This window comes from Cygnus olor, chromosome 17, assembly GCF_009769625.2.
Source record: "Cygnus olor isolate bCygOlo1 chromosome 17, bCygOlo1.pri.v2, whole genome shotgun sequence".
Taxonomy (NCBI): domain Eukaryota; kingdom Metazoa; phylum Chordata; class Aves; order Anseriformes; family Anatidae; genus Cygnus; species Cygnus olor.
The window spans coordinates 793658-807157 of NC_049185.1; the positions used below are offsets into that span (position 1 = coordinate 793658).

The 13500-nt window shown below is 47.5% G+C and overlaps 1 protein-coding gene across 1 annotated transcript in view; it reads left to right on the forward strand.

Moving 5' to 3' along the window:
* The window catches only part of RTN4R (reticulon 4 receptor), an 80446-nt gene extending 73397 nt beyond the window's left edge, over positions 1-7049 (forward strand). The window contains exon 2 of the mRNA XM_040577360.1: positions 5620-7049. Within this exon, the coding sequence (XP_040433294.1) occupies positions 5620-7049 (1430 nt within the window). The remainder of the gene's footprint in view (positions 1-5619) is intronic.
* Positions 7050-13500: the final 6451 nt, after the last annotated feature.

Consider the following 13500-nt stretch of genomic DNA (forward strand, 5'->3'; position numbering starts at 1 on the left):
CAAGATGCAGTCCCAGAATGTGTGGGATCAGAGACTGTACCTATAGAAGATTCTGGTGCCTAAACATTGCTACCTGGTGCCATTTATGTCACAGCTGGCTACAGCTGCTGAGCACGGGTCTCCCAGAGGAGCTGTGCCCAATCTTCCAGCGCTCCTGTTGGCATATCATACCCTCAGGTGTGCCTAAGAGGGAATTAGCCACATATTTTTAGACAACTGTGATTCAGTACTGGAACAAGATGTATGCGTTTTCATAGAATCATAGAATGGTTTGGGTTGGAAGGGACCTTAAAGACCACCTAGTTCTAACGCCCTGCCATGGGCAGGGAGACCTTCCAGCAGATCAGGTTGCTGAAAGCCCCATCTAACCTGGCTTTGAGCAACTACAGGGATGAGGCATCCGCAGTTTTTCAGGGCAGCCTGTGCCAGTAGTGGTGTGAGCTGGGACACTGAGCTCCAGCAACAGCCCAATGAGATCAAACTGACCCAGTCACCTGAGCCTGGAGAGCAATTGAGCATGCTGGATTAGACATGGAGCTTCGGTGACCCATGGACTGTTCACCTCCACAGGGGTGCCTGACACCCCAAAATCCCCACAAAGCTGCAGATATGCCACAGGACCTGCAGCAACCCCACAATGTCCTGCTGCAGCTAGCTGCAGGTGCTTGCCAGCAGAGACCTGTTCTGTCAGTACCTGCTTCAAGTCCTTGGTTCCCCAGAGCTGTAACGCTGCTTACTTCTCCCAGGTGGGAGTGGTGGCACAGCCCTTCTCCTCTCCCCTCCTCCTCACCCTACAGCCACTCCAGGTGCACCATCACAAAGTTTGCAGCAGAGTGAGGAGGCAGCAAATGGGAGGGAAAATCCAGCCTGGGGTGAGACTCATCCAAATCAATTCTCCTGCCTCTTTCACTTCTTAACTCAACTTCAACTTGAAATGAAATGAATAAAAGTGCTGTCCTCTTCCTTTTGGCGCACATGCACTCACACTCACTCACGCACATGCAGACCCACCTTTGGCTACAGGGCAAAGCAGAAGACACTGAAGCTGCTTTAGAGAGTGTCTTTCAAAGCCATGCGCTGAATTTCAAACAATACCAGTTCAGAACAGGGAATTAAGCAGCCAAGGTGTTTCTGTACTATAAACAAAGGCAAAATGCTGTGTGCATCAGCAAAAGGCTTTGTATTGTAAAGCACTCCCTTTATGCCCAACCAGGAGAGAATTCAAATGATTATTGACCCTCCACTGTAGGAAAGCCGCATTATAATATCTCCAAATCAATAGAGACAAGTGCAGAGCGGCAGAGAAAGGCCACGGCTCTGCAAACTGCAGAAAATTGCATTTTGCTTTGGCCTCTTAAAAAGTTTGCAAAGCATCTATTAGAGGCCCCCGGAGCCTTTTCTTTCTAATTGCCATGTTTGACAATGCGATCGCACAGGGGACTAGCGGAAAGACAGATAATGGACCCACTTTAATTGCTTCCCAGTTCCATGAGTCATAACACTTCTGAGATGGCAAAGGGGAAGTACAGCAGTTTGACTGAAGGAGGTTTCTGGCTTTTAAGAAAGCTCTGGAGGAACAAATGCTAAACTCGAAGCCAAACTCTTGGAGGAACTGAAGGTTCCAGGTACTGGGTTTTCTTTCATCTTCTGCTTTTGACTGGAACTATCCAGTTAAGTTTTAATCATAATCTGGAAGGGGTAGGAATGGCTTCTCATCTAAGAGGCATGTTACTCCAAGATTATTTTCCTCAGGGCAAGCAGAGCTGAACCCAACACTCCAGGAAAATGAATGATGGTGGTTGCCCATGCCAGCCAGGCTGAGGCATAGCGGGGTTCTTCCTGCCGCAGTCCCCTGGATTCCTGTTTTTTATGTCCTCAGCCAGGGCTCTGCCTGTCTGGTGACCTTCATACACAGAGTAGCACCCACTGGAACCCCTCAGCATCACAAATCCTTGGTCTATCTCAGGAAGAGCAGGAGCCCATGGCACTCACACTACTCCTGGCAAGTTTTAAGCTGCGTCTATGTGGTTTTTGCTTGACCACCCTCTGAAGGGCCTCTTCCTTCCCCTCCATTTTTTGCCAAGGGAAACAAGGTGTAGTGTGGTATGCAGGACAGTGTTCAGGCTCTGGGCACTGTCAGGATGTCCCATCCAGAGGGTCTTTGGGGAGTCTTTCTCAGCAGGAAGGGGCTTGGGTCTGTGATCTGTGTTATGACATTGGGCCCCAAAACAGGGGCATGTTTCAGGCTGATAGGGTCCAGCCCCAGCAATGCTAGTTGGCATAATTCAGTCTTGCAGGACTTGATCTAAAGCAAGAGATTATGTGAAAATACAGGGGTGTAGTCCAGGCAGACAGTAAAAAGCTCTGCTGTGCTCCAAGTCATCCTAAATCTGTGTGGCTTAATTAACATGTCCTGATGTCAAGTCTTAGAATCTTCCTGTCCCAGGACCCTGCCTTGTGCTCATCCCAGTCCTAAAGTGGTCACTCACTTAGCAACTGGGCAGTCAGACCCAGGTAATATTTGCTTGGAGTTGGACAGGTGAAACTATCCTGGTGCAAAGTCTGCGTGCCTCACAGCACTTGGTGGGTTCTGCAGATGGGGCAGGCTGAGCACGAGGAAGTTACCCATTTGGACCTTGAATGCCAGTGATGGAGAAGCTCCTCGGAGTAGCAGGGGCAGGCCAAGGCACAGTCTCTCCAGTCTCTGCCACAGGACTGGGAATAAGGGGGCTGCAGCATCAGCTTCACTTCCCAAGGCTGCCTGTGGTCTGCACCCACACCTGTGCTTGCTTCAAGCCCTGCACTGGCTGGACACTCTGGTGCCTGCTGGGCGCTGAGCTTCAGCATGGCTCAGCCAGGACACAGCTGAGCTGCACAGCAGGAGAGAAACTGGAAAAAACCTTTAGGGGGTGATTGACAGCAACTGTCTCTGGTGGAAAGAGCTCATCTGAGCAGCTCATGAACACCAGGTCCCTAATTAAAGCACACAGGCTAGCCCTGACTGTAATTAATTTCCCTGTGCTGCTCCACTGGCAGCCAGCTATCAGTGCCACTGACTCACAGCTCCCGGCAGCTGCAGAGGCAGCAGCAGCAATGGGAGAAAAAAAGGGAGAAGGATTTGCTCCTTTCCTTCTGTTCCTTTGTGCTGGGGAGAAGCTGTAGCATGTCTTGAGCTCTGCACACACCCAAAAGCTGAGACAGGACTTGGCTACTTACCCCGGCAGCTCTGCCTGTAAGAAAGGGACTCTGCGTACAATCATCAAGAGGGTGGAGGAAGAGGGGAGCACGGTTGTCTGGAAGGGCTAGCACAGGGCAGGGTGATATTCACATGCAGCCCTTGTTCTCTGCTGGCTGCTTCATGTTCTCTCTTTCTCTCCCCATGTATACATATATTTATTATGCACTTGCCTCCCTTGTCTGGAGCTAGACCAGGAGTACTGTCACTGTGATTCCTCTCCCGTAGGAATGGTGCTTTGCATCCATTCTGCTGTGAACGTGTCACATGTTTAAGGTGTGTGGATGCATCTGGGTCGTGGTTGGATATTCCCTGAGTAGGCTGCAGCTCCTGCGGTATTACCAGGAGCAGCTGGAAAGAGCCATGGAGTCTGCAGTGGTGCCCACAGCCCAAAAGTGGTTCTGCTGGAGTGTGTCATGTAGCTGCAGTACCACTGGGTCCCCATCATCCGAATCATGGAAGAGGCTCCAGAAAGGTGTGTTTCTCTGGCTGCAGTTTTTTATTATCAGCTGGAGAAGAATTGTGCTGGTCAGAGGGATGCTGACATTGTTTTAATTTCCCAGGAAGCTCCTCTTGGTGTGACATGTCTCCAGCAGGGGATTTCAGTTGTCTCGTGTTACTTTACTCCATACAATGGGACGTGATATGTCAAAACATGACAGCCAGAATGTGTCATAATACTGCTCTCAACACACTGCCTTCCAGGGATGCTCAGCAGCTAATAATATCAGGCTCAAATTATCTCAGCATGCTGAGCTGTTATTTTTTCTCCCATGTGAATGATGATGTATAGGAGTCTCCTGTCTATATTGGACTGTTGGATCTCCACAGATTTATTAGCTGCACTTGATGAATTATTTTTACTAGAAGGAATCTCAGGCCTAGATCCCAGCCTTTTATGACAGAAAAGTGACTTTACTATCTTGGCTTCTCTTCTTTTTTTCCTGGATTTCTGAACTCTGCTATTCTACCTTAAAGTGTAATGAGGCATCAAAATGCCTGAACAACATTTTCAGTCTTTCAAGGAAGAGAAAACCTCCCACAGCTGCTGTTTGTGCTTGGGCTGGGGCTCCCCAGTGACTGGGAGGAGTGCATCCCTTTGCCAGAGGTGCTGTAATGAGCTGGGAAGGAGACACACACGTCCCTGGTCACACATGGTGTTACACAAATGCAGCATCCCGCTGCTATGGCTGCTGCCCATTTGCTTTAGCTTCAGTATGTGGTTTAGAGGAAGTGATTTAATTACTTGCTGCTAATTGCTGGTAAAGCATTGTTGAAACTGGCCTCATTCACACCGACTCTTTCCCAGGTCCCCTTTCAGAAGCTGGTGTTGGCTGCACACCTCTGCCCTGTCTCTGCCCATCTTGCAGGCCCCTCCCAAACATGCATCAGATGTGATGAATCCACATACTTCACTGTGATTTGAGGCCCCATGGTCCCTTGCAGTCCAGCTCCTGGGAAAGCAGGTGGTTGTCACCATGAAAAAATACTCCTCTCAGGGGCTCTTTAACCCCACTGGATTGCCTGCACTCTTGGGATGCACAAAACCTGCTTCTGCCTTGTAAGCTTTGAGGAATCTCTTAATCAAGGCTTGTACATGATTTCCTCCAAGAACAGCACTGCCCTCTGGAAAACTCTCTTTTCTCCTCTTCCTCAGTGGCACAGATTCAGAGGGCAGAAGAGGAGAGAGGAAGGGAAGCCCAAATGTGTGGTGTAAAGGTCTGACTATTGGAGGATGCTCTTGGCTCCAAGGCCTTTGCAGGCAGGTCTGACCTGTAAGTTATTCTGAGAATCCCTTGCAGTTATTTCTTGCAGAAAGATTGGATCAATCAGAAATTGTTCATGGAAAGTCACAGAAGCCTTATCTTACATTTTGAGTGCAGGCAGGCAAGAAGCTGATCGCACTGGATGGGACGCAGAGTTGCCCAGCACAGCTCTGCCACTGCAGGTGCTTTATCACAGCCTGAACTGTGCTAAAGGTGCCTGTGACAGGGACAAATGGCCCCTGAGGAGGCAGCCCCTTTGCTCAGAGGTAAGCTCCTTAGAACCAGGCTTATTTTAGACATGCATTCAAGACCTATGATGCAAACACATAATGACTATCACTTACTTTTGCGACCGAAGTCAGAGGTCTCCCAAGTGCAAAAGGCCAAGGAAGTGCTCAGGATTTCTCTCTATGAGTGTGTACTGCTTTTAACTATTGTGCTAAGTGGTAGAACATTTTTAATTCTTCATTTTAACTGTTTGGCTCCCCTGGCATATGTTGTTTGTGGTTAATGTCAATGCACTTAGAAGGGTGATTTTCAGGCTCATCTATTAGTTGCAGAGAAAAGTGCTCTCCCATGACACTGGCTAATTTGCATACTATTTTTGTTGTCCTTTAGGAAGCAAACTGCTGATTTTGGTGTTTTGCTTGAACATCCAGTCAGAAGTGGAGTCTTGCCCTGGGGCGTGTGTATGCTACAGCGAACCGAAGATTACGATAAGTTGTCAGCAGCAAGGACTGACAGCAATCCCAACAGAAATACCCATCCAGAGCCAGCGCATCTTCTTGCACAACAACAAGATAACCCTTGTGAGGTCCACCAGCTTCACCTCCTGTCGCAACATGACAATTCTTTGGATCCACTCCAACAACATCAGCCTCATTGAGCCTGGAGCCTTCTATGGACTCAACAAACTGGAGGAGTTAGATCTCAGTGACAACACAAACCTGAAGTCTATCAATCCTGTCACATTCCGTGGTCTTGTTCACCTCCACACCTTACATCTGGATCGATGTGGGCTCCTGGAACTCTCCACAGGGCTTTTTCGGGGATTGTTTTCCTTGCAATATCTCTACCTTCAGGATAATAATCTACAGAACCTGCTGGATGACACTTTCATAGATCTCGCAAACCTCACCTACCTGTTTTTGCATGGTAACAAAATCAAGAGCTTGTCAGAGAACGTCTTTCGTGGGCTAATCAACCTTGACCGTCTGCTTCTGCACCAGAACAGAGTCAGCCTGGTTCACCGCCGGTCTTTTCATGACCTTGGGAAAGTGATGACCTTATATCTATTTAACAACAACCTGACCGTGCTCACAGGGGAAACCATGGCTCCTCTGGTGTCCCTCCAGTACCTTCGCTTAAATGGCAACCAGTGGATCTGCGACTGCCAGGCTCGATCCCTCTGGAATTGGTTTAGGCAGTTTAAAGGATCGTCTTCGGAGCTAGAGTGCCACCTTCCCCCCCATCTGGCAGGGAGAGACCTCAAAAGGCTGCAGAGCTCTGATTTGGAAGGATGCGTTGACTCTTTCAACCAGATTCGAACAAGTGTTTTTAGCACTAAGACCAGGTCTGGTAAACTGCCCACTGGGAACCCTCCTCTCAGCTCCCATGATGGCTCTGTGAAGTGCTGCCAGCCAGAAATGGATAAATCTTTTATATATGAAGCTAAAGGCAAGGCAGGTCCTTCTTCCCACAGCAGCCGGCCATCCTCCAACAACCCTCTCAAGGATAAGGAGAATATGTCCAAAACCAAGTACATTGAGACAGACCGTTCCAAAAATAGCAGCAACAAGCAGATAAATGATTCCCCTTTTGGGACCTTCCCCAGCATTGTAGACCCTCCAATGACCAAGTTGAAACCAGAGTTTCTAGAGCCTATTGAACCTTCCACAGTCCCAACCAAAAAGAGGCAGGGCTGCTCTAAAAAGAACAAATCAAAGGCCCAGTGCCGCCTCACCCAGCAAGGAAACAGCTCCACGTTACAGCTCAGCCTAAGCCTTTTGATCCCTCCCTTGGTGTGGAGCTTACTGTTATTCTGCTAAAATTAACTCTTTTCCTGGGTTGATGACACTTTAATACAAGACTTTTGCTGACCTCCATAAATGTTACAAACGAAAGCAAACTACCATTCACCCTGAGAAAGCTTTGTTACACAAAAGTTAACTGGATGCCTTTATAAAAAAACAAACAAACAAACAAACAAACAAAAAACAAGACATAAAAAAAAAGACAGACACCGAGATGTACATAATTTATTTGTCCTAAAACCTGTGAATTATACCTTTGATCTTCGGAACTGCACTTGCCCACAAAGCAGCTTTTGCTACAGCAGATGATAAAGAAATATGGTTTATTTACAGGAAAAAAAAATGTGTAAGAAATGCTCTGAAAAGAATGTCTAAAATTTGTTTGTAACTTGACATCACACTGAACAATATTGCAGGTTCCCATTTGCAGAGGTAATGAATTTGATGATGTTTTAATCCTATGTTTATGAATATTGCAGTTTTTCCGTATTCATTCCATCACACCATGTTTACGGGCAGCATTTGTTAAAGAATGCTACCTTTTCCTTCACAAGATCGCAGTATATATAGATATGCATTTTATTTTACTTGTGTACAAGTATACAAAAAATATAAAATAAAGATTTCTTTTTCCTAAGTGGTTTTCTTCTGCAAGGGATGAAATATGCTAACTGACTTAAAAGCTGAAAAATTAAAAGGGTGTTGAGTAACCCCCGATCTGAAGGCAGGCTGAGCATTTAACATGACAGTAATAAATAAGATATACCCAGCACAGTTATGCAAGCTTTAATTGGTGCCAACAAAGGGTTTCTTTGCACAAAACCTGTTCTGCTGATGCTCCTGCTTCCCTTTGAACTGTCCCACATGCTCCCACAACACCATTCATATTTCAAGATGCTCAGAATAGCAGGAAATGTTAGCCGAGCCCCTCGAAGCTGAGGACTCCAGGTTGCAGGTAGAGGTAAACTGTCCCAAGAAGTCAGACATTTTTCTTCTGCCTGCACAGATGACTAGACTAAGCTCTGTGAGTAATGAATGAGAAGTTGGTTGCAGAGCACAGCAGTGCTCGGGCATGGATTTATGAAATGAGGTGTGACTCCAGACATGCAGCTCCTGGCCTGGCAGCTCAGGCCACGCTGGCTGTGCGGGAGAGCTGGCATCCATTTGTGGCTGTGCCCACAGTGGTGCTTCACGTGATCGCTGTGCAAGTGACTTCATCTTCTATCTGACCCCCATCTTTGACCTCAGGATGTTATGAAAATAAATCAGCTGATGTCTGGGTGTCCCCATACCACATCCTGGGCCATGAAGTACCTGTTTAGGTCTAGCTGTGTACTCCTTGCACAGCAGACAGCCCACTGTGCACTCCGTAGGTACACAAGGTTATGGCAGGGTTGTGCAGAGAGTTTGCCAGGAGTTTGCTTTCCTTATTAAACTGTAGATTTTCTTCTGTGCTCCTCTCTCCAGGAAGAGTGTTGTGGTGTTGTTGTCTATACATGCAAGACCAATCTGTCATGCACATGCTATGCTAAACAGGAAGACTTCATGCTCACATGTTGACCAGATAAGAGCAAGAGCTGTGTCAAGGTCCTAGAAACATGTGCTAGAGGACTATGTGTGTAAGTGAGGATGAGGGTCTCCAAGCTGCCTGGGCACCACTGAGGTTCGCAGCATGGGGACCAGTGCTCAGCTTCCTAGAACAACTGCACATGGAGGAGGGAGGGACCATCGCAAGCCAAGAGAGAAGGACAACAGTACGGCCAGCACTTAGTCCAAGCCCTGCTCTAGTCATGAATAGTCATGAGGAGGGGAGGGCAACCATGGGAAGGAGCAAAGGAGGGTGGTTGGGTGGCTGTGATGGTGCATGCTGTTAAGCTGGCGTGACAGTATCTGAGACCCACCTGCAACAACTTCACAGGGTGTTGCTGGGTACCTTCACGTGTTGCTGGGTACCTTCACTGTCTGCCACAGCCAGTTTCCACCCCTGTGAGTGACAGGAAGGTCAATGCCCAAACAGTTGCAGTTATGATCTGTCTCTTCCAAATCCATCACTGGGCCTGCCAAAAAGATGTGGCATAGACCCATGCTGGTCAGCAGCTCACTCTTGGCACTGAGACGGGGACTGATCTGCCAGTACCAGGTGTGTCACTGGGCAAGAGATGCTGTGTGATGGCCTTGGGATCACAGCAGATCTGCTGCCATCCCAGCTCCATGGCCTTATTTCTGCATATAAGCCAAGTGGTTTTCTGTTCAAATGCATTGTTCAGCCCAAAGGATGAAGCAAGAAGTCAGTGCCCTGTGCTGGGATCCCCAAGTGCCTTGATAATCTAGATATGGCCCTGACAATCCCTGCGCCTGCATGCTTGTCCAGTGTTCATACACACAGGTGAGTGATCATTACATTACCAACTTCACTCTGCCATACTAGGTTGGATTTCTCCCCTTCATGCCAGTACTGGATGTTTTCTGGGGGTCCTGCATGCCCAAAGCAGGTTCTGTCCTCTCCTACACAAACAAAACATCTTTCAGAGTATTGGGGGGTTCAAATTTATAGCTGAAGTGGAAGCACAGTAGCGGAGAACAGCTCAGCCTGGCTTGGCCACAGGATCAGCAGCACTTCAAAGCCCATAGAAAAGCCAGGAGAAGAACTGCCAGATGCTGTGCCAGGTTGTTGTAGAAACTTCCATTTTGGTCACAGCCTCAGGTTCCACCACAGTTCTTTTTGAAATAGTCAGTAAGTCTTGTGGTCAAAATGCTTGGATGGATACCTACAGATCTATGGACATGGGGAAACCAGATGAAGTGGCAAAAGTCAGAATGAACCTGAGCTAGAAAGGACAATGGCTGCATGTTGTGGAATTTCCCCATGACAAATAAATGGGCCCTGAACAGAATTGAGATTTGGGTTGGTCTGTGCCCAAATCAGTATCACGGGTACTTCAGTTTTAATGCTCCCTGTGGTTAACACAAAGCAGACAAGCACATCACTATTGCTTACCCTGCATGGACTAGGAGTTGCTTTATGCCAACCCAGTGACACTCTTCCTGCTTTCTAGAGCTTGACTCTGCCATGCTTTCAGTGGCTCATAGGACTATACATTGGCCATAAGCCCAGAAGAATCCCTTGTGCTCATTTCCTAGATTTCCCACTGTCCAGATGCCAATTTCTCTGTTTACAGACATCAGAAGGCCATTTGAAAGACATATTATTGAAGAAGGGGATGCAGTGGACAGCAGAAATACCTGTAGAAGGTTTGAAGAGTGAGAGGGTGAGCTCTGACATAGGTGAGGGTGGGGTGTATGTGAAGAGGGCAGTCTCCTTTTTTTTTTTTTTTTTGGTGCTTTGCTGGGGCTGGCACAAGACTTCCAGATGTGCCTAGACCTATTTTATACTTGGATGTCACTGAGTTAAGTGGGATTTACCCATCAGGGCTCAGGAACTTGTTGACTGTTCCTCGTATCATGATGCCTTCTCTTTCTTCCTTTCTTGCTGTTCAAGTCACAGTCAATTTTCTGCTCAAGTCCTTGATTGCCAGGGGTGAAATCAAATCAACAAAGTTAAGGGATGAAGTCTAGGCTGTCCTGGGAAGAGTGGGCTCCTCATCACAGAGTCGCAGAGCTCTGCATGTAGTGTCCTCTGTGCCTTACCATTGCACAGACCCTCGATAACGCAGAGCCCACTGTAAAAACACAGTGGTGGAAAGACATTGTGTTCATGCTCACTTCTCTGACAGCATTTGACGACACAGCTCCACACTCATCCTTTGCTGTCTGCTCCACATTTCTCCTTGCAACAAGCAGTACTAAAAGAGAACTCCCTTTTCAAGATTTTCAGGTCCATCTGCAAGCGCCACTGGGCTCCAAGCCAGCCAGAGACATGATTCTTTTTCCCCTTCTCACAGTAACAAGAGAAGTGCTTTTATCTTCTGCCCCTGCCCTCCCATCCTTATGCAGAGGGCAGGAAGATGAGAGTGTACCTTTGCCTATGAATAGGGAAGTGGAGTCCAATAACACGTCCTTAGGTGGTAATTTGTCCCATCCTAGTGCAGGTGTGGTGAGCCACGCTCCAGAGGTCCCCATCTCTCTTTCCCATGTTGCCAAGTTGCAACATCTGACATGGAGACATTTCATGTAAAAGTGATTTCATCAAACTGTTTTTGAAAACTTTCATTTTTCTTTTTATTTCTGGATAACTGTGATTCACCAAGATCAAAACTTTATACAGGGCTTCTGTGGCTTTGACATCATTTCCATCAGCAAGACTTTTTTGATCAAAGCTATAGAGAAGAGAGGCGTAATGTGGTGTCAAAGAAACCCACCAATGGTCTGGTTCATAAGAAATCCTAGATGTTGATTGGAAAGGACTTAGATGCTCTGATCCATGGAACTCAAGCAGTTCTATTGTAAGCTGGGGTATCCTGAAGATTCCTCACTTTCCCTGTCCAGTGTACCTCCAAGGCCTCAAAAGATGATCTTGCTGGGTCTGTGCATTGAAAGTACCTCCTAGGTCTGGGTCTGATCCTCATTGCTATAGCTGCTGCAGTGAGCTTGCTGGAAACACATCATCAGATAACCAGGAGAGGCTGGGACCATGGCCAGGCACTGGATCTTGGATAGTTTGTTCTCTGCCTGCTGCAAACAGCAGATTGCTTTTCCCAGCAGTGTTTCAGGAATGGGCATGCTGCTGCATGCAGGGATCTGTACAAGCAATGCCCTGAGGTAGGCAGGCTCAGGCTGAGCTCGTGGTCACTCCTGGCTTCAGACTCTATGATTCTACAGCTGGTGGGTTCATGGCAGCCGTTTTCCTCTTCTCTTGCCCAGGACATCACTGGATGTGCAAGGACATAAAAATTACCTTTCCTGCCCTTCCACTGAACCGGAGGACTCCCAGTTTCAAGCTGGACCTCCAGACAGCAGCACTCTGCATAAGTCCCCAGACTGAAGTCAGGGGTCTGACTTCAGACAAGAATTCATAGGTCTTCTTAATGAAGTGCCTCTGGGTTCTGTTTTACCACATACTGGTTTTAAAGATCATGTTTCAAAGGTTTTCTCAGCTGATACTGAAGTCCCCATGCAACTCCTCTGTCTCTGGCGATCATCAGGGAAACACCAAATCTCACAATACTCACGACAGTGCTGTGAGGGCTGGCAATGTTGGGCCAGGGACTGGAACCTGCTCCTGGCAGTAGTCCCTGGTTATTAACAGGCTGCAAGGACTGAGAGTCTGCAAGCACCTGCTTGTAACCCTGGCCCTGGGCTGCAGACAGATACAGCAAATGCTGAGCATTTCTGCTCCGTTCTTCTCCAGTAGATCATAGAAGATCTTGGGGCCAGATGCCCCATTGCCTGTGACTGAAGGGCTGATGGCACCACTGTTACACAGGATCTGCTAAACCTCTCTAGCGGCTGGGGTTTCCTCATCTCTCTGCTCTGAACTGATTAATTTTTCTAGATGCAAACTTGGTGCATAGAAATAATAAAGGGTGGAAGGTTTTCTAAGTCCAATCTGTGTTTCTGGATTAGTTCCCTGTCATTAGGCTGTGAGGGAGAAGGGCTATTACCTTCTGCCTCCCTCTCAAAATCAGAAGAGAATAAAAAAAGCAGAGTCGTTGCAAGATAGGGGTGGGCATGAGAAGAGGGAGGACAGGTAAGAGAGGAGGAAGTTTCTTAAGGCTGATAGCAGATCACTGTGTCATGATTGCAGATGGGAGACAGCACAGACTCTGGGTATAGCCGTGGGAAGGACAAGGAATATGAAATTATGCAGAGACATTCCTTATAAAGCCAGGCCCAAAATTTGAGTCTGGGTAGGGACAGAAACACTAATTAGAGAATCTCTGATTTGATCCATAACTAGAGCACCTCACGGTGAGATGCTGATGCAGGTGAGACTTAACAGATTTGCTTCCCAGGGCATCTATAAATAGGGAAAACTGGGACTTGGCAAAGGAGAGGCATGATAATATAAAGTATGCACTGCCCACTCACTAAACAATGAGGCACTGCAAATGACCCACCTTCAGTACAGCCTGGGGGACTTGTTCTAGGTCAGCAGGTACCAAAAAGGCCCAGCTGTCATCAAGGATAAAAACAATGTGTCTTTGGGGATGAAATCATAGATTTGATAGGCTGCTGCTCTCCACATGGCACCGACACAGGCGTGCTAGCTCAGATGAGTCACAGGGCTGGGTTTCTTTGCAGTATTTCAGTTGTGGGTGGCTCCATCTGCAGTGGTTTACTTGTGTCAGGGTCCATCTGCAGTGGTTTATTTGTGGGCCAGGTCTGTTGGCGGTGGTTTGTTCATGGCTCAGCTCCTTCGTGGTGATGTGGTTGTGGCTGGCTCCCACTCGCATTTGTTGGTCAGTGGCTGGTTTTGAGCATTATAGCTTGGGTTTAAAACAGAAAAGGAAAGACTGCAAAATCTATTATGGGAAGGGTGTGCCATGTGAGAGGACAGATAACATTT